At 53.4% G+C, this 19,376-nt stretch overlaps 2 protein-coding genes and 1 long non-coding RNA gene across 5 annotated transcripts in view; 1 reads left to right on the forward strand and 2 right to left on the reverse strand.

Annotated features, from left to right (window-relative positions):
- The window catches only part of SLC43A2 (solute carrier family 43 member 2), a 45,190-nt gene extending 43,465 nt beyond the window's left edge, over positions 1-1,725 (reverse strand). Inside the window, exons 1-2 of one of the 2 annotated variants that reach the window (XM_052658605.1) lie at positions 1,590-1,725; positions 498-715 (exon numbers count right to left, since the gene is read on the reverse strand). In XM_052658605.1, the coding sequence (XP_052514565.1) occupies positions 498-657 (160 nt within the window). In that variant the 5' untranslated portion in view covers positions 658-715; positions 1,590-1,725. Of the gene's footprint in view, positions 1-497; positions 716-1,527 lie in introns of both variants that reach the window. The other variant, XM_052658606.1, reaches the window with a different exon arrangement.
- Positions 284-8,133, forward strand: LOC128065416 (uncharacterized). Its single transcript, XR_008201062.1, has 3 exons — positions 284-1,602; positions 2,200-2,385; positions 2,470-8,133. It is a non-coding gene; the product is annotated as an uncharacterized LOC128065416 (long non-coding RNA).
- On the reverse strand, positions 7,548-18,891 carry SCARF1 (scavenger receptor class F member 1). 2 transcript variants are annotated; one of them, XM_052658603.1, is made up of 11 exons: positions 18,658-18,891; positions 18,358-18,419; positions 17,989-18,090; positions 16,615-17,140; positions 14,671-14,889; positions 14,143-14,271; positions 13,145-13,248; positions 12,411-12,531; positions 11,013-11,137; positions 10,780-10,926; positions 7,548-10,146 (listed from the first exon to the last, which is right to left on the reverse strand). In XM_052658603.1, the coding sequence occupies exons 1-11, from the start codon at positions 18,873-18,875 to the stop codon at positions 9,290-9,292; spliced, it is 2,610 nt and encodes an 869-aa protein (XP_052514563.1). In that variant the 5' UTR covers positions 18,876-18,891; the 3' UTR covers positions 7,548-9,289. The 2 variants fall into 2 exon arrangements, with proteins under 2 accessions (XP_052514563.1, XP_052514564.1); XM_052658604.1 differs by having other exon boundaries at positions 9,447-10,146; positions 10,780-10,889.
- Between the last annotated feature and the right edge of the window lie 485 nt (positions 18,892-19,376).

Here is a 19,376-nt window from a genome sequence, read left to right on the forward strand (position 1 = left end):
AGAGACTCAAGGCCTGACTGAAAACCATCTAGATTCTAGATGAACCTTTCACAGGGTGGAGGCCAAGCCACTTCCTCTCTCTTGCTGCACCCCAGCCACTGAGTCAGGAGTTCCTCTTTCTTACAGTCAGACAGCAACATGTTTACTGCAAGGCAAGTGATGTGCCAGGCACTGGGAGGAGAGGAGTCCAGTCATGTTCCCGGGTGGTGGAAAGAACACCCTGGACTTGGGGGTTCTGGATCTATGACAGTCTCCAGCTGTGAGGCCTCATGCAAGTCAGAAGATCTGTCTGAGCCTCAATGTCTTCAGCCAAAAAAACAGGGACGATGATCTGTACCCAGCAGAGCTGGAGGGGGGAGGAGGTTTAAACAGGCCGTCTGCTAACTAGGAGGAGTTGCGCAGTGAGGTGGTCATGCTGGTTGGGTATACACCGCCCTCCGTCCCCTCCCAAAGCCCCCATTCCCGGAACGACCCCCCAGCCCGGGTATCCGTCTCACCTGGCTCAGTACACAGGTAGGAGTAAAAGCCCTCCGACTTGAGCATGATGAGCAGAGAGCCCCAGCCCAGGAGGACTGCCGAGAAGAGGAGGTTTTCCACCACGGCGGTGCAGGCCATCCACCAGCGGCGCCGATGGGCAGTGGCCAGGGTGGGCGCCATGGCGAGGCGAGGCGAGGCGAGGCGCGGCGACCCGGCTCCGGCTCCTCTCTGCAGCCACCTGCGCGCGGACCTCGGCGTCAGCGCCCGGCCCTATTCAGCCTGGGCGGCCAACCCGGGCCGCTGCCGCAGCGCGCGCAGCTTGTCACCCCCTCCGCAGCGCGGGAGGCAAGTGCGCGCAGCAAGGAAGCCCCAGCCCTGCCTCGGTCCTGGGCCACCCTCTCCGCCGCTGGCTCATTCGCCAGCCCGCAGCTCCGGGAGAAGCCGCCCCGGCCAGACAGGGAGACTTCTATCTCAGCTCACTCGGAGGGAAACTGAGGCATAGAAACACGAAGGGACAAACGCGTGCTCAGGGACATGGAACTAATGCAGGCTCCTAGCAGAATTGACGCAGCTTGGGAGCTGTCAGGAGAGGCAGCCGGAGGTTCGGATACCTGGGCAGGGGCACACCTTACGGCTGCCACTCCCCAGGACCCTCACCAGAGCCCGCCCGCCCGCACGCACTGGAGACCCTTCCCCAGACCCGGCTCCCTTAACCACAAGATCAGCGCACGGAGCTCCGGAACGGCCCGCCCGCGGCCCGCTTATTGGCCTGACGGCACAGGAACTGCCACGCCATTGGTCGCTGTCTAGGTCGCTAGGCGCTGCGGCCACGCGAGCCCCGCATGGGCGAGGCGAAGCCGGTTCAAACCGGCGGCGCGAGCCTCCCGCGCGACCCCCGTCTGGGGCCGTTTCCTCGGCAATTGGCTCGTTTCTATGGAAGCGAACCCTGCTCCTCTATCCTCTAGCTCTCTCCTGGACCTCTTCCCCGGCGGCTACTCATCCATTCAGTCTCTCCTCCCTTATGCACACATCTTCTCCCTACGCCCTTACTCCTGCGCCTTCCTCTCCCCAGCACTCAAGCTCGGGACCCGGGTCCCCAGGATCCAGCTCACCCGGCTCCTACTGGTGTGTATCGGGCCCGGCCGGCGCCTTTTCTGCCCCCCCTTTTATTCCAGCCCTTTTATTCCGACCCCTAGTAGAAAACACTGCCGCACGCTGATTGGCTGAGTCGGGGCTGGAAACAGGCATTAACCAATCGGCAGCCACCCGCCCGCCCCGCGGCGAGCAGAAGCCGGTTCCGGCCGGACTGGGAGACAAACAAGAGAGCTGGGGGGGCAGGGGCTGCGTGTGGCGGTGCTGTAGGTCTGCGGCTTAAAATTGGAGTCACAGTCTGGCCGGGAAGCTCCAGGGGCGTTCTCCCATCGCCTCTCCAGAGTCTTACCCGGAAACCCTGTCCCTGGATTGGGTCCTCTGCTCGCTGTTCCGGAGCTCTCGGACTTCCCGTAACTGCAAGCGGGTCTCCCTCCCGAAGCCCGCATAGCTCCCTGGCTCCGTTTTCCTCCGGCCCGCTTCGTAGTCCCCAGCTCTCACTGTGTCCTGAGCACCACGCCCGATGCTCTGGCTCCGCGTGGGTCATTCTGCCTCCCGCCATCTCCCCACGCGATGCTGCCATCCTGTCTTCCTTGGGCTTTGTGTCCTGAATTCTCGCTCTCTCGCCTCCAGTACCCCGTCCAGGCGCTGTCTGCACATTCCGGATCCCCGGAGCTCTGTCCAGGCGTGGTGTGCTTCTTCCCTTCTTTCCTGATTCACCACCCGCACTTCTGGGTGTCATCCGTCCGGTCCCTGGAAGGTGTCCCTCGGGGATCTCCACGTGGAAGTCGGGGGTTTGTCTGTCTCCTAAGACGTCAGGTACCCCCTCCAGCCTCTGACCCCCCAGTCCATTCCCACTGCCTGGTGCCACCTCTACTGCCTTACTCCCCTCTCTCCTTCCAGTTAGGGGCCTCTCTGCAAGGTGACGAGGTGGGCAGCGCAAAACTACTAGCAGAAGTCAGGCCTCCGGGAAGACGCGTGGGGTCGGGAGAGCTCTAGGCTCCTGGTCTGATGAGCGACCTGGACAAGCCCCCGAGGAATTGCCAGGGCAGGGGGATGGCGCCTGGGCTCCGGAGTTTTAGCTCCAATTGGAGGTTCTCCCCCATCGGAGGCACAACCCGGCGGAGGGCCCTCTTGTCTCCCGCCGATTCAGCTTGGTCTCTCTGACACACTGTGGGAGCTGGTTTGTCACCCCAGGCGGTGAGAGCCCCAGCAGCCTAGTGCTCCTAGACCCTGAGTCCGAGTGCGCCCCCTGCCGCCATCAACCCGCCGCTGGCAACCTTGCTCAGACCAAGCCTGACACTGTGGTCTTGGAGGATCCTGGCTGGTTGCCTATCTGGTGGCCCCACCCTGAAGAATCTCACCCGCTCACTTGACAAACTTCAATCAGTCTTTCCCTCCCTCCCTCCTAGAGCCACCTACTTGAGGGCTGTCTCTCAGGCAGCTGTTCCACACAAATTTCTAAACTGTTTCAAACACACCTGTTAAGTAATTCACTTTCTCCCCCCACAAAAAACTGTACCTCGAAGATCATAGCATCACTGCCTACTTGAAGTTAGATACCGTGAAACATCATCCTTTCAGTATTTGTTGGTCACCGGCTGTTATTGTCCCTCTCCATCCCACCCCGACCCCACCCATAGAGTCTGTATCTCCTAAATGTTTATCTGATTTGCCCATGTGTGTCCATAGGACAGCAGCTGCTGTTCATCGAGGTTCCAGTCTCAGCCACTCAAATCCATCTCTCCACCCCCATTCCATCCCAGTGATCTTTGGGAAATGCAAATCTAACCTTGGTAAATCTGACCTCTGCTAAAACGCTAAAACTGGACCATTGGCACTGCAGGATAAAGTTCAGATTCTCCAACCTGACCCACACAGGCTCCTCCCCCACGGTGGTTGACCTGCCTGCTCTTAGTTGCTCCAGTCACATGGAATTGCCTGTAGTTTCTGCAAGTGCTGTTCTCTCACCTGTGACCCTCAAACATAGTCCCTCCTGAAACAGCATGTCCTCCAGGAAGTCTTCCCTAACTACTCCCGGTGATTGTCTCCATTATCTTTGTCCATTGACTGTTTTGTAATTATCTATTCATCTGTTTGACTTCCATTTTTCCCATTGACTGTGAACTCTTTGAGGACATGCTGCTGCTAAGTCACTTCAGTCGTGTCTGACTCTGTGCGACCCCATAGACTGCAGCCCACCAGGCTACCCCGTCCCTAGGATTCTCCAGGCAAGAACACTGGAGTGCCGCCATTTCCTTCTCCCATGCATGAAAGTGAAAAGTGAAAGTGAAGTCGCTCAGTAGTATCCAACTCTTAGCGACCCCATGGACTGTACCCTACCAGGCTCCTCCATAGCATTTTCTAGGCAAGAGTACTAGAGTGGGGTGCCATTGCCTTCTCTGTGAGGACATGAGCCATGCCTTATTCAGCTTGCTGTAACCAGCTCTTGATACAGAAGTAAGTACAAAATAAATGCACAATATGAGTTTGTTGAATGAAAACATAAATAAATGAGGTGAAAGGTGTCAGCTTCTAGGAATAAAGGACTGAAAGCTGGGAGAATGATGTAATGTGGATAATAATGACCCTTTATTGAGGGTCAAAAATTTACTAGGTGCTTTACTTACTGTGTCATTTAATCCCTACGGTAACCCCGGAAGATAGCCACATGCCCATTTTCCAGATGAAAAAACCAGCTTTAAGTAACAAGTATGTCAGAACTGAGATCTGAATCCAGGTCTAATTTGAATGAAATTCTGGGGTCTTTTTTGTTTTGTTTTCTGTGGGTTTTTTTTCGGCTGTGCCTTGTGGCTTTAAATATTTTAGTCCCCCCATCAGGGATTGAACCTGGGCCAGGGCAGTTGTAAGCACCAAGTCCTAACCACTGGACCACCAGGGAATTCCCTGGGTTTGGGTTTTTTTTCTTCCAGTCTTTTTGTCAGGAATGTTAAAGACCCCACATCAGCACTGCTGGCAAATTGTAAACAAATTATTATACCTAAAATAAGCTACAAGGATATGTTACTCAACACTGGGAATATAGCCAATATTTTATAATTATAATTTAAAAATTGTGAGTCACTATAGTGTACATGTGTAACATAAAACATTGTACATCAACTATACTTCAATTAAAAAATCATAAATAAAACCACTAAAGTACTAAAAAAAATGTAGAGATTATTTTACTGATTTTAAGGTAGAAAAGGCTTTTCCATCTTTCCATTACACATGACATTAAACCCAGAAGTCAAAAAGAAAAAGACTTGTCTACATTTAAAATTTTAATTTCTGTAGGGAAAAGGAGAAAGAAACTGTAAACAGCGTTAAAAGACCAGTCACAAACTGGACAAAGAATTAATATCCTTGATATAAAGTCACTTATAAATCAATGAGGAAAAGATGAACATCTCAATTGAAAATTGGGAAAAGAATATAACCAAATCATCTATAGAAAAAATACTAATAACTGATAAAGATATGAAAAGAAGTTTGGTCTTAGAATAATCATAGAGATTCACTCTAAAGTTTTTCTAATGTGGGCCATTTTTAAAGTCTTTCTGGAGAAGGAAATGACAACCCACTCCAGCATTCTTGCCTAGAGAATCCCATGGACAGAGGAACCTGGTGGGCTACAGTCCATGGGGTCGCAGACAGTGGGACATGACTGAGTGACTAAAGAACAATTGAATCTGTTACAGTATTGCTTCCGTTTTATGTTTTGGCCCCAAAGCATGTGGGATCTTGGCTCCCCGAGCAAGGATCAAACCCACACCCCCTGCCTTGGAAGGTGAAGTCTCAACCACTGGACCACCAGGCAAGTCCCAGAAATTCACACTTGTTTTTGAAATTCACATTTTAATGATACTATTTTTTTTCATTTTTTAAGTGACTCCATTATATATATATATATATTTTTTTTTTTTTTTTTTTTTTTTTTTTTTTGAGTCACAGAGCAAAGCATGTGGGATCTTAGTTCCTTAACCAAGGATCAAACCCATGCCCCATGCAGTAGAAGCATGGAGCCCTAACTACTGGGCCACCAGGAAGCTCCATATATGTATATATGGAGTTATATATTTTTCATTGTGGTTTATTACAGTTATATCTTTCTCACTGTAGTTTATTACAAGATATTGAATATAGTTCCCTGTGCTGTATAATAGGTCCTTGTTTATTATCTACTGGACATGGAACAACAGACTGGTTCCAAATAGGAAAAGGAGTACGTCAAGGCTGTATATTGTCACCCTGCTTATTTAACTTATATGCAGAGTACATTATGAGAAACGCTGGGCTGGAAGAAGCACAAGCTGGAATCAAGATTGCTGGGAGAAATATCAATAACCTCAGATATGCGGATGACACCACCCTTATGGCAGAAAGTGAAGAGGAATTAAAAAGCCTCTTGATGAAAGTGAAAGAGGAGAGTGAAAAAGTTGGCTTAAAACTCAACATTCAGAAAATGAAGATCATGGCATCTGGTCCCATCACTTCATGGGAAATAGATGGGGAAACAATGGAAACAGTGTCAGACTTTATTTTGGGGGGGTCCCAAAATCACTGCAGATGGTGACTGCAGCCATGAAATTAAAAGACGCTTACTCCTTGGAAGGAAAGTTATGACCAACCTAGACAGCATGTTGAAAAGCAGAGACATTACTTTGCCAACAAAGGTCCGTCTAGTCAAGGCTTTGGTTTTTCCAGTAGTCATGTATGGATGTGAGAATTGGACTGTGAAGAAGGCTGAGCGCCGAAGAATTGATGCTTTTGAACTGTGGTGTTGGAGAAGACTCCTGAAAGCCCCTTGGACTGCAAGGAGATCCAACCAGTCCATTCTAAAGGAGATCAGTTTGGGGTGTTCTTTGGAAGGACTGATGCTAAAGCTGAAACTCCAATACTTTGGCCATCTCATGTGAAGAGTTAACTCATTGGAAGACACTCTGATGCTGGGAGGGATTGGGGGCAGGAGGAGAAGGGGACGACAGAGGATGAGATGGCTGGATGGCATCACCGACTTGATGCACATGAGTTTGGGTGAACTCCAGGAGTTGGTGATGGACAGGGAGGCCTGACATGCTGCAGTTCATGGGGTCGCAAAGAGTCGGCCACGACTGAGTGACTGAGCTGAACTGAATATTTTATATATGTTAATCCCATACTCCTAATTTATTCCTCCCTCCCTCTCCTTTGGTAACCATAATTTTGTTTTTTATGTCTGTGAGTCTATTTCTGTTTAGTAGGTAAGTTCATTTGTATCGTTTTTTTAGATTCCACATATAAAGCGATCTCATGTATTTGTCTCTTACTTAGTATGATGCTCTCTGGGTCCATCCATGTTGCTGCAAATGGCAACACTTCCTTCTTTCTTATGGCTGAGTAGTATTTCATTGTGTATGTAGAGATATCTTTATCCATTCATCTGTTGATGGATACTTATGTTGCTTCCATGCCCTGGATATTATAAATAGTGCTGCTATGAACATTGGCTGCATGAATGATAATGGTTTTTATATCATTCATATCAAAATATCATTTTTTTGAGATTAAAAACCTCGAACAAAAACCTTATCTGGGGAATTCCCTGGTGGTTCCGTGTTTAGGACTGTGTGCTTTCACAGGTTCAGTCCCTGGTTGGGGAACTAACCCACAAGCTGCATGGCATGGCCAAAAGAAAAAACCTCACAAAAACAAAACACTTATCTGTACAAAGAGTTTGACTTTTTAAGAAGCTTTAACATGTTATTGCTTTAGAGATTTTTTTGTGTGTGCTAAAATAATAATGAGATGCCACCTCTAACCTATCAGATTGGGTGTGGGGAAACATACCAATATAATTTATGAGAACACAAAGCCATTCTTTTTGGGGGGCCATTTGGAGTAAATACTCAAATGTTTAATATTCTTACCCCATAACTCAGCAATTCCACTTCTAGGAATCTCTTCTATAAAAAAAGTAGCACTAATACAGAGAGAAATGCAGATCGAGTTGGCTACTCAATCATTTATTGGATCAAAATAATTAGAAACAACCCACATCCCCATAGGTAGGGGATGGCTTAAACAATCTGTGTTATTTCCCCATGGTGGAATCCCAGTTTTTATAAAAAGAGGTAGTTTTATATCAACTAACATCAAAAGATAGCCAGGATACATTGTTAAGTAAAACTAACAAACTAGCAAACTGCAGAATGAGACGCTCTTCTCATGTGCGCAGAAAAACATCTGAAAGGAAGCATCTAAACTGTTCATGAGCTTCTCTACACACTGGGACAGAGGGGTTTGATCTTTATTTCCTGTCTGGGTAATGAAGTATGTGAGGAAATAATTCAGGACTAGACCAACAGGCATTCCATGAAAATTAAGTCTGGCCCCTCCCTCATCCCACAGAATCCCTTGAGGAGAAGGGAAATCTGATTTTTACTCTAGACACATCTATGTTAGTGCCTTTTGTTCATTTCTAAGCTTTTATTTATTGTGGCTGTGCTAGGTCTTCATTGCTGCACAGGCGTCTCTCTGGCGGTGGTGAGCAGGGGCTTCTCTCCAGGGGCTGTGCGCACGCGTCCTCATTGTGCTGCCTCCCTCGTTGCGGAGCACAGGCTCTAGGGCACCTGGGCTTCAGGAGCTGTGGCATCTTCCCAGATCAGTGACTGAACTCGTGTCTCCTGCCTTTGCAGGCAGATTCTTTACCACTGAGCAATGGTACTAGGGAAGCCCAGTCCTTTTTATTGTTAACAAACAACATTGCTTGTTATAATTTAAAAAAAATTCAACCTAGTGAGAAAAGCAAAAAAAGAATGTAGGAAATTTGCAAATTATGTGTAAATTTAAGAAAATAATCTGCCGCACTCTCCTCTTCCAGAGAAAAATGCCGTGTGATCCCTTTCTTTCAAATGCTTTTTACGCACATCCATCTTTTTCATTTCTTTAAAAAATAGTTAGTTACTCGGTTATGTCGGGTCTTAGTAGCAGCGTGTGGGACCCAGAGTGGGCAGGCTTCAGTAGCTGCTGCGCTCGGGCTCTCTAGTTGTGGTCCGTGGGCTTCGTTGCTCTGCATCATGTGGGGTCTCATAGGTCTGACCAGGAATGGAACCCAAGTCCCCTGCATTGCAAGGTAGATTCTTAACCACTGGACTACCAGGGAAGTCCCCCTCACATCTTTAAGTCTAAAAAACAGTCACAAAGTAAACACAAAATGGAAGAATTCTAAACATGTATTCTGAGGCCAAAAGGAATGAAATTTATAAAAAGGAAACATGATTTACATGTAACAGGATAGCATGAACAAGCTCCCATATTCTTACACAACCTGATTTAGTTGGTTGTTTAGGAACCTTTCATAAGGAATATCTCTTTAATTTTTTATCATCCAACAGTTAGGTTGTTTCCCATTTCAGAAAAATGTTTTGCAAATAAAGGAAAGAAGAGACTGGGACTAAACAGAGCCCAGGACAACAGAGAAAAAGTCCCTGCAGTCATCTCTTCCCCCTTCCTGACCCCATCCAGTGCGGTCTCTGCCCAGGCCTTCCAGACCCACTCCCAGAGCTTGGCTAGGACCCAGAGCCAATTGGCCTCCAGCACTGACATTTCCCGGTGAAAGCGCAAGGGGGCATGTCTTTCTGGCCCTGGGATATTTTCTCAGCACAAAACACAATCTGATCGGGGCAATCTGAGGCCTAAGCCCCATCCACCATCTTCCCACTCACAAAATTCAAGGTCCTCAGGGGTCCGGTGGCCCAGAGATGGGTACAACATTTTCATACTGGGGTTCCTCCTGCCCTTCCTCGTCAGCCACCTTCTGGGCATGCTGTCCTAGGGGACCATCCTCAGGGACCAGCTCCTGGCCACCCCCTGAGCTCTTGATGCCACCCCCCAGGCCCCTGGCACCCTCCTCTGACCCAGTCCCTGCAGACTCCAAGGCCCCAGTCAGCTCCTCCTTCATGGCTGAGCTGGGGCTCTGATGGGCAGAGCCAGAGTCCAGCCTGGGGCTGCCCCTGTTCCGACTCAGGGCCCGACGTGGAGGCTTGGGGATGGCACTCTTGACCTTGGGTTCTGCCTGGCCTCTCTGGAAGCTACCAAAACGGCGGAGGACAGACCGGACGGGGCCCTCAGGTCCCCGGGGTGTCCCTGCCAACATGTAGATTGTGCTGACAGAGCCTGAGCTCTCCTGGACGCTGCCCTCGATGGCTTCCACACGCTCAGCCACTGTCCGGCCACCAAGTGGGAGCCGGCGGCGACCAGCAGCTGAATCCCTGGGGCTGGCAGTGCCAGGAGGGGCCCCATCTGTTTCCACTTGTGGGCCTGTGGGCTCCTCAATCTCCTGGCTTTCGGGACCTGGCTGGCTCCCCCGGGAGAGCCTCTTGGGCTTTCGGAGCGGGCTGGAGAGCTCCCCGGAGCCTCGGCGACTCTGCGGTGCAAACTTGGTGCCTTCAGCAAAGGAGACTGATGGCCGCTTGGCCCTGGCGAGGCTGGAAGTGCGCGGGATGGCAAACGGCGTGGAGGTGTCCTCAGGGGGAGGGAAGGGACCTCCAGCCAGGCTGGCCTCTGAGGATTCCGCTGGGGCCGCAGGGACCATCCCTGGAGAGGAGACAGAAGTGCTTGACTGAAGCTGGGCTGGGCTCCCCAGTCCATCTTACCCAGCTCAGCATCTTTTGGGAGGCCCCCAAAATGGAGCAAGGGAGAGGGTGAGGATGCAGAGGGCCAGGGGAAAGGGCTATTCAGGCAGAGACTACCGCCGCTACCCTCTTCTCACTGTTCTCCCCAACTTTGTGATAATACCACACTCCAAGTGCCACGTGGCCATGTCCTTCTTACTTACTGCCTTTTGTGTACACTGCTCCCTCTTCCTGAAATGTCATTGCCATTTCTCCCTGTCCCTGGGCTAACTCCTACTGATTCTGCAAGATTCAACTCCAATACCGTGAACACAGAGACATCGTCTCTGACCCCTGTCACCCCTGACATGCTGGATTACGAGCCCCGACTCGCATGTCCCCCGTGAAAGCATGTATCACTTTGTCCTACCACCCGCTGTCTCGTAGACTATAAGCTTGGGCAGGGCAGGCATCTCTCTTGTTCTTGACTGCATCCCACAGCCAAGAACCGTGATGGGCACAGAATGGGCGCCTGCTACGTGTCTGCTGAAGGAATAAAGAAGAGGGTGTGATGAGCAGGCTGGCTCAGGGGGCGGGGGGCCTGTTTGGGGGCTACCTTCTTGGGGTGGTACGCAGTAGGCAGGACCCTCGTCCTCTTCTCCAGACTCGGAATCCGAAGAGAAGGAGTCGTCTGAAGCCCAGCCGGCGGAGGGCGGCTCGATGAAGCTGTGGTTGAAGGGAATCTCCGGGTCGTGGTGTGAGACTGCGGGGGAGGGGCTCCAGGTCAAGTGCAGCACCTGAGGGGACGCCTTGTCCCTTGGCAACCCCTGGCCTTCAGCACCCACTTACCTGTCACCCAGGGAAGCTTGTGGCTGCTCAGGGAACCACAGGGCAGCGCAGAGCCCAGGCTGGAGGTCAGGGCCTCCCAGACCTGCAGCTTCATCCTGGACATGGCGGTTCCATCTCTCACTGGCCTGAGGGCAAGGGAGAGTGGTCAGTGTGGGAAAGCCCTGACTAGGGCAGGAGAAAAGGCCCAGGACCATTCTGACTCCGTGGTTCACGTGACAAAGTGACTATGTCTACCTCAATTACTCTCTGTGACTACAGAGTAAAATCCAAACTGAGATATGCAGATATATATATATATATATATATATATAATATCGACCCCGAGATTCAGGCCTGACCCAGAGGCCAGCATGGCTCCAGAGTCACAAGGTGGCCAATCTGGCTCTGATTTAGCCTCTCTGGGCCTCAACTTCCTCATCTGTAAAATGGGGACAACAGCTCCTATCTATCAGAGCTTTTTTTTCAGGACCCAGCATAGTACCAGCAACACAGAGGGCTGCCCCCAAATGCAGTGCTGTGTGATTATCATCCTCGCTGAGCCCCAGCTCACTGATCTTTCTGGAAGTGACACCACCTCCGGGAAGCCCACCCTTGTCCCCACCCCCAAGCGGGAAGCGACTGCTTCACTCATTGCCATTCCTCAGACAGACTGTGCACACATCCTGGTTCCCGAGTGAGGGGCTTCTCCTTTTCCCCGAGAACTAGGTCCCCAGGTTAGGCCTCCTAGGTCTGGGCTCTGATGACGCCCCCACAGACAAGAGGGACATGCTCAAGGGGCAGTGAGTGAACCAACAGCATCAGACAAAACAGAGCCCAGAAACCAGCATGGGCTTCATGCGGGCCAGTGACTAGCAGGGCCACCTTGGGTCTGTGTCCTGGGAATTGAGAAGGCAAATCTCCTGCCCCCGAGTGCCTTGCTCAAAACCTCTGTCCACACTGCTCTGAGCTTCCAAGGGGCCGAGAAGTACGAAGAGGTTTCATAAAGGAACAAAGCTCTTGTGTGAAGAGTGTTCCCCGCAGCAGCCCCCAAGCCTCAATCCCTCCTTGCCCCTCCTTTTCTTGGAAAACCACGCTCTCTGCTGAACTCTTGCACAGGCTTTCACGGCGCTCTCCCTTCACGTCTCTTTGCCTCCCCACCCAGAGCTATCTTGCTGCTTCTGCCTTCTGCCAGCCTGGTGCCTGCTCCCCCACACCCTCCACCCCTGGAAGCGTCTGAGGGGGGCAGGTGGCTGAAGTGGTGTCTCCAGGCCACAGCCATGGCCAGCTACCTCATTACCTCTGACCTACATGTGTGACAAGATCAGCCTATCTCCATCCCAGAAAGGAAACCATAGATACCACCTTGCTTCCACCCATGGCCTGAGCTGTGGGGTCGGGAAGACAGGGGCCTGAGTTCACCTGTCCTTGGGGTCCAGCCGGGCAGCCCAGCAGCAGCAGGCACAGCAGGCGATGGCCAGCAGGAGCAGCAGCAGAGGTACGAGGATGCCCGCGATGAGGGCGGCGTCCTGACTATGAGATCCTAGGGAGGGCGGGGGACGGACACATATTCGGGGCCTTCTTGTCTCCCGCGCATCATGTCTCATCTCTAGCTCTGCGTTGCCTTCTCCTCAGAATCTCCCACCTGTGGGGCCCTCCCTCTCCTCTGAGAGATGTAGATTCAGCTCAGCTTGGAGGCCCCCTCCTCTAGGCAGCCTCCCTGCTGGTCTGTCCCTTCCTGATGGTCCACGGCCTGTTCCACAAACTCTTGCCCCAATTCTCAGGCCTGATGAGACACCTCAGTGTTCAGCCCTGTGTACCTGGTGCTAGCTTGTTTTCTCAGGGGACCAGGGCTCTGTCATGTGTTTGGGGGGCTTCAAAGCACCCATACAAATTTCAGATAGAGAGAGCATCTCTGAAGTGGGCTTAGCCTTTCTAGCAAGTAAGGAATTCCCAGAGCCTGTGTCAAGGGCCATTCTTTCATGACTTCCCTGGCAGACCAGTGGTTAAGACTCCCAGCTTCCACTGCATGGGGCGCGGTTTCGATCCCTGGTTAGGGAACTAAGATCCCACATATCACGCAGTACAGCCGAAAAAAGAAAAGAAGGCCACCCTTCCCCCAGCCACTTCACCCTGTACTTTTTGTTCCAGCTTACCCAGCTGGCAGGCCCCAGAGACAGGGTCGCAGCTTCCCTCTGGACATTCGCAGGGAACAGAGCAGTTGTTTCCATGGAAGCCAGATGGACACGAAGTATTGCAGCTTTGGGGGGGACAGGGGAGATAAGTGGGAGGCTGGCTGAGAAGGCATGGAGGTGGGCAGGGGAAGGTAGATTTCTGGGCACTGCTCCCCACCCCCTGCCACACAGACTTCCCCTGAAGCATGCCCAGCCAGACTCCTCTGACCTCTGAGCCACATTCTAAGCACCCCACCCCTGGCAGTGTTTATAAGAATCCCTTAGCCCCTAAGCCCATCTTCCAGAGAGACCATCCACAAACTGCCCCCTGGCTCCCAGGCCCCCCAGGGTGCAAGCCTCAGGCAGGGTCCACCTCTCACAATCTTCACTCCATGTCCACTTGGCGCTATCATTGAAATAAGCAAGATGCCAGTGGAATCCAGACTTCCTCGGGGTTGGAGGTCTGGGCAAGGCCCAGCCCTGCCCTAACTCTCTGGGCCTGGGTCCTCTCTGTAAAATGAAACCTCTGCCAATTAATTCTCTCTTCTGTCCCACGGGTGGGAGAACCTGACACTGGCGATGCTGACATTCCCAGGTGGCTCAGTGGCAAAGGATCCGCTGCCAAGGCAGGAGGTGCAGGAGATGCGGGTTCCATCACTGGGCTGGGAAGACCCCTTGGAGATGGGAATGGCAACCCGCTCCAGTGTTCTTGCCTGGGAAATCCCATGAACAGAGGGGTCTGGCAGGCTACATACAGTCCATGGGGTCACACAGAGTCGGACACGACTGAGCTGGTTCTACTTCTGCTACTGAGCCCCCTTTGGAAGATGCAGAGGAACACCAGAGGAATTCCACAACCAGAGGAACACCTTCCTAGTTATGAGTATGCTGGGTGGGCGGTGGAGAAGCCCAGGCAGGGAAGTTTAGGGAGCAGACTGCACAGAGGCCTGACCTAGGCCCCTCCTCCTCCCAGTCCTCACCTGGGCCCCCAGTAGCCGGCGTTGCAGACACACTCCCCAGTCACAGCATCACAGGTCCCCTGGACACAGGTGGGGCAGGTAGAGCCACAACCTTCCCCAAAGGTGCCAATCAGGCAGGGGTCTTCGCACCTGAGGTGAGAGGAGACTCAGAATGGAGAACAAGGCCAGCCTGACCGCCCCCGCAAGGGCCCCACCCATATTCCCCCACAGTTCTAGGTTCAGAGACCCAAGCGTCTACTCATTCAGCAGTGAAGCTCAGGTACAAGCAGGGCCTTGAATCTGAGGTCAGACCCAATAGGTGACAGACTATAGATCCCTGGAGGGAGATAAGGGTGGGAAGCCTGAGTAGTGGAGGGCCTGCCCAGGGCCACATCATCACCCATGTCTCCTGCCTTAGTTTTTACCCAAAGGTGGGCCCCATGGGGTTGTGTGACTATATGCTTGGAAGAGGGGGCAGCTCTCCGAGAGGGAGCAGCTGGAGCAAGCATCTAGAAGGTATACCCCTCCCTGAGCAGGCTGGCCCCTCACCTGGGCCCCCGCCAGCCAGGCTCACAGTGCTGACAGTGCCCAGTGTCTGGCTGACAGGCCTCTCCAAGCCGGCAGTGGGGGCACTGCTGCCTGCAGTTCTCCCCAAAGGTGCCAGGAGGGCAGGGCTGGTGGCACTGGGTCCCATTCCAGCCTGGCTCGCAGGCCTCGCAGCTGCCTGTGTCTGCAGAGCATGGCTTATTCTGCTTGCACTGGCCACAGCTGGGAAGAGAAGGAGTCCAGGGAGCCCTGGGAGGCGGACGGATGTCACAGCCACCCAGGCCTCCAGGGTCTAGAGAGCATCTTGGTTCCAGCAGGGCCATTTGGGCAGGTTTGAGCCTCAGTTTCCCCATGTTGTACAACAAAGAGGCTGGACAGACTATCTCTGAGGCTCTAGTAGGATTCCAGCCCTTTCCTAACCCCGCCCCCCCCACATTCTGAGCCCCAGCCTTCCCTGGATCCCAGGGTCCCCAGGAGTTCCCAGCCCAGCCAGGAAAACGAAGTTACCGCCCCAACCTCTGCCTCCCCTCTGCCCAGGGTCTCCTTCCTTCCCCTTTCCCAGTCTTCCCCTTTCCCCTTCCTCCCTTCCACCCTTGCCACCTCAGAGGTCTGGCGTGAACAGGCCTCACTAGCTTAGCTCCTCTCCTATTTTGTGCATTTAAAAATGCATCAGGCACCTGTTTTCACCACTAGCATTTTATCTTAAGATTTTTCTAAGGTTTACTGGGTTATCATTGACATACAGCACTATTATAAATTCAAAGTGTGAGGCATAATGACCTCATATATATAGTGTGAAATGGTTACCAGGAAAAGTCTAGTTAACACCCATCATCTCATATGGAAACCAAAAACCAAAGTGTTGTTTTTTTTTTTTCTCCTTGTGACGAGAACTCTTAGGATCTACTCTTTTAACAACTTTTCCAGTAAGGCTTATCTTATCTTAATATCACCTTCATCCTTATTTGAACTTTCTCCCTCCAGAGACTTAATTATCTGGGATCATGCACATGGATCAGACTCGTTAGTAGGAGAAGGGGAGTTCATAAAATCAATTTAACAGATCCTGACCAGAATTTAAAACGAGAGAACAGAAAACATTTGGGTGTATATATATGCGTGCGTGTGTGTGTTGTCAGCTTAATTTTTTACTTCAGTTAATATACAGCCCATCATATACATGTATGATATATATGTATATCATGTGTATAAATAAAGAAATAAACGGACCATAAAGAAAGCTGAGAACCAAAGAATTGATGCTTCTGAATTGTGTTGGAGAAGACTCTTGAGAGTCCTTCAATTCTAAAGGAAATATTCAGTACTGAATATTCATTGGAAAGACTGAGGCTGAAGCTGAAGCTCCAAGACCTGGGCCACCTGATGCGAAGAACTGACTCATTGGAAAAGACCCTGATGCTGGGGAAGAGTGAAGGCAGGAAAAGGGGATGGCAGAGGATGAGATGGTTGGATGGCATCACTGACTCCATGGACATGAGTTTGAGCAAGCTCTGGGAGTTGGTGATGTACAGAGAGGCCTGGCCTGCTGCAGTCCGTGGGGTCGCAAAAGAGTCGGACATGACTGAGCGACTGAATTGAACTGAATACATATATGATAGAACGTAAAACGTTTCTTAAAGTGGGCGGACCTGGTCAAAGTTTGAAAGACCCTGAGTGGCAGAGAGACCCTGCAATAGCCCTTTTGCCATGTAATTCGTTGTGTTTCTTTTGTCCTGCTTTTAAGGCTTGCTAGGAGTATTTTATTCAACTGTAACCAGATGAAAGTGGTGGGCGAGGCTGGACTTAGGGGCATCGAGGGTCTCTTTGCCCCCTTTCACCCCACCCTTGTCTGTTTCTGCGCAAGTTTCTCCCAGTGCTCCCGCCTGCCCCTCTCATTCTCTCCTGCTCCTTCGCACGCCCTCCTCCCTCCCTCTCACCCTGGCTCACCTGTCGCGGCACTGGAGCCCGTACCGGCCGGCGGGGCAGGGCAGCTCGCAGCGCACGCCACGGAAGCCGGGCGGGCAGGTGCACTGGCCGGAGGCGGCGCTGCAGCGGCCGCGCACGCATTCGCACGGCTGCCGGCACTCGGGGCCCCACCAGCCCGGCCGGCAGGCGCAGCGGCCCGACTCCTGCGCGCACGGCGAGCCGTGGCAGGCGCAGCGGAAGCTGCAGCGGCGGCCCCACCAGCCTGGCTCGCACAGGCAGGAGCCGGTGGCCTGATCGCACCGCGCCGCCGCGGGGTTGCACTGGCACGGGCGGCGGCACGTGGGCGACCACCAGCCGGGATCGCAGCGGCAGGCGCCGGTCTCCGGGTTGCAGCGGCCGTGGGGACCGCAGGCGCACGGGAACTCGCAGCGGTCGCCCCAGCGGTCGGGTTGGCAGTGGCACACGCCGGTGGCCGGTTCGCACTGGCCGTGCGGGTGGCAGGCACAGACCTCCCTGCAGTCGGGACCCCAGTACTGGCCCGGGCAGCCTGCGGCAGGGCAGGGGGGAACGGAAGAGGGTCAGCGGGCTTGCTGGGCACGGATGCTCTCTGCGCGCCCCCTTGTGTGCCAGGAAGGACCCTGGCACAAGGAAGTGTGTGTTGGGGGAGAGCCGGCCCACCCTCCAGGAGCTGGGGACAGCCTGTCCCCCTGGGGCACAGCTCACTTCCTGCCCCTGACTCTGAACCACAAGGCTCGTTAGCACTGGCCTAGCCTCCCACTTCCACATTCCAGAACACACTAAAGAGTGGAAAAGGGGCCTGTCCAGAGCCACACTGAAGTGGGTGGGCCTGCACTGGGGCCCCTCCTCCCTCTCTTTGGGTCCCCCCCCCCCACAACTGTGTCTATCCAGGCCTGGAGGCTGCCCTTGGGGTCCTGGAAGAAGCCACACACCCCCAGCATCTCCTCTCAACCCCGACCCCTGGCGGCTGGCTGCCCTCTGGCTAAACTGCCCACCAACCACTTTGCCAAGTCCCTCTTTGTGCCAGAGAAGGTGGACACTCTAGGCACCCTCCAGACTCGCATAAGGTGTACGAGACTGAGAGCACATTCACTTTGCAGTTGACCGGGATAGCCAGCATCTTTCAGGAAGTTGAAAGGGAAGATGAACAGCCCAGAAATGAACCTGTGGGAGGACTTAGAGGATGGCATAGAAACCAGATGACTCAGGGCATCCCCGGGAGTGCGTCACTTCCTGTCTCCGGACCTCAGTTTCCTCAGCGAAGCTTGGAGGGACTCTGGCCCTGCTCTTGTAAGATTACTTTGCTACCTGCTTCACCTCCCCTCTCCCCCAGTCCTGCCCGGCGCCTTCAACCTTCAGGAGACACTCAGGACTCACGGGAGTTGCACTGGGCTCCGAAGAATCCAGGTTTGCATCGACAGAGGCCTGGTTTCACACATACTTCGTCTTCCCGGCAGACGTCCAGCCCCTCGCAGATGGCTGAAAAACACCCCACCCAGGTTGGAAGGACAGGGGTGCGGCCAGGGGACACTCTGTTCCTCTCACTGGCTCCCGCTGCCCTTGCCTCCCTCAAGGGCTGTTTCCTTGGGGCTGGGGGGTTGGGTCACAGGAGGGACCCTGGCACAAGGGCTCAGAAGGGCAAACAGACCCCAGGGTGGGTAGGAAGGAAGGGTCATTGGGCTCTGTCCTCCTTTCTCCTCCAGTGGCGGGTGGGGTGGGGCGGGTGGGACCATCCTGGCTACTCACGGATGGTGCATTCTTGATCTTTCTGCCTCCAGCCTGGGCAGCACTGGAGCTCAGCAGAGGGGCTGTGGGGCAGAGAGGGGTCAGCCGGGGGGGCAGCCTGGCCCTGCAGGTGGATCACTGTCACTGGCCTCAGCCCCATCTGGTAGGCCTGGCCAAGGTTCACAGCCCCACGTCCGCAAACCCTTTCCGCTCTGTCCCTGGCCACCCCACTGCCTTCCAGGCTGTCTCCGAGCCCCTCCCGCTTCAGCCCCTCTTTCCTCATGTCCTCCTCCCCCCTCATCAGACTCCCACAAGACCCACCTGCTGGCCTTGCAGACGTGCCGCCCCCCGGCGTCCAGCTCAGACCCCGGGGCCCCCAGAGCCCCGAGCAGCAGCAGAGGGAACAGAAGCCCCGGCCCCATGGCGGCCAGTGCAGCGGGAGGGCTTGGGTCAGTCTGGCCCCCACTGCGCCCAACCCCCTTCCTGCTTCCTCCCCAGGCTTTTCCTGAGGAAACCAGGCTAGAGGGGCGGGCTGCCATGAGGCACCTCCCTGAGACAGTGGGCAGGCGCTGAGACGCAGACACCAGAATAGTGAAAGGAAAGGGAAGGCCAATGGTGAGGGCTGAGTGGAGGCTTCTGGGCTGGTCTGAATCCGGAGCGGGCAGGAAGATGGGGCTGTAAGTCCCGGATCCCAGGACAGGTGAGTGGGTGAGACATGGGAATCTGTTAGGTCACATTCCCCAAGGAAAGTGGGAGAGGGGAGAAGGCCTCCCCACCAGTGACAACCAAGGGGCCATCCTGGCAGAGCTGGGCAGGGGGGATCACCGGCAGACAGACATGGAGCCGTTTCTGGCTATCACAGGCAGTTGCTTTATTCCAATAGCTTAGGCCGTCTGTACAAACACCTGGGAGGAGGACATTCAGCTCTCCGTTTCACAGAAGGGGAGACTGAAACTCAGAGAAGCGGCACTTTTATCTGGCCCCCAAGGCTTGGCCCAGAGATATAGGAAGGACAGCATATTAAAAAGCAGAGACATTAC

Source organism: Budorcas taxicolor, chromosome 19 (genome assembly GCF_023091745.1).
Source record: "Budorcas taxicolor isolate Tak-1 chromosome 19, Takin1.1, whole genome shotgun sequence".
Lineage (NCBI taxonomy): Eukaryota > Metazoa > Chordata > Mammalia > Artiodactyla > Bovidae > Budorcas > Budorcas taxicolor.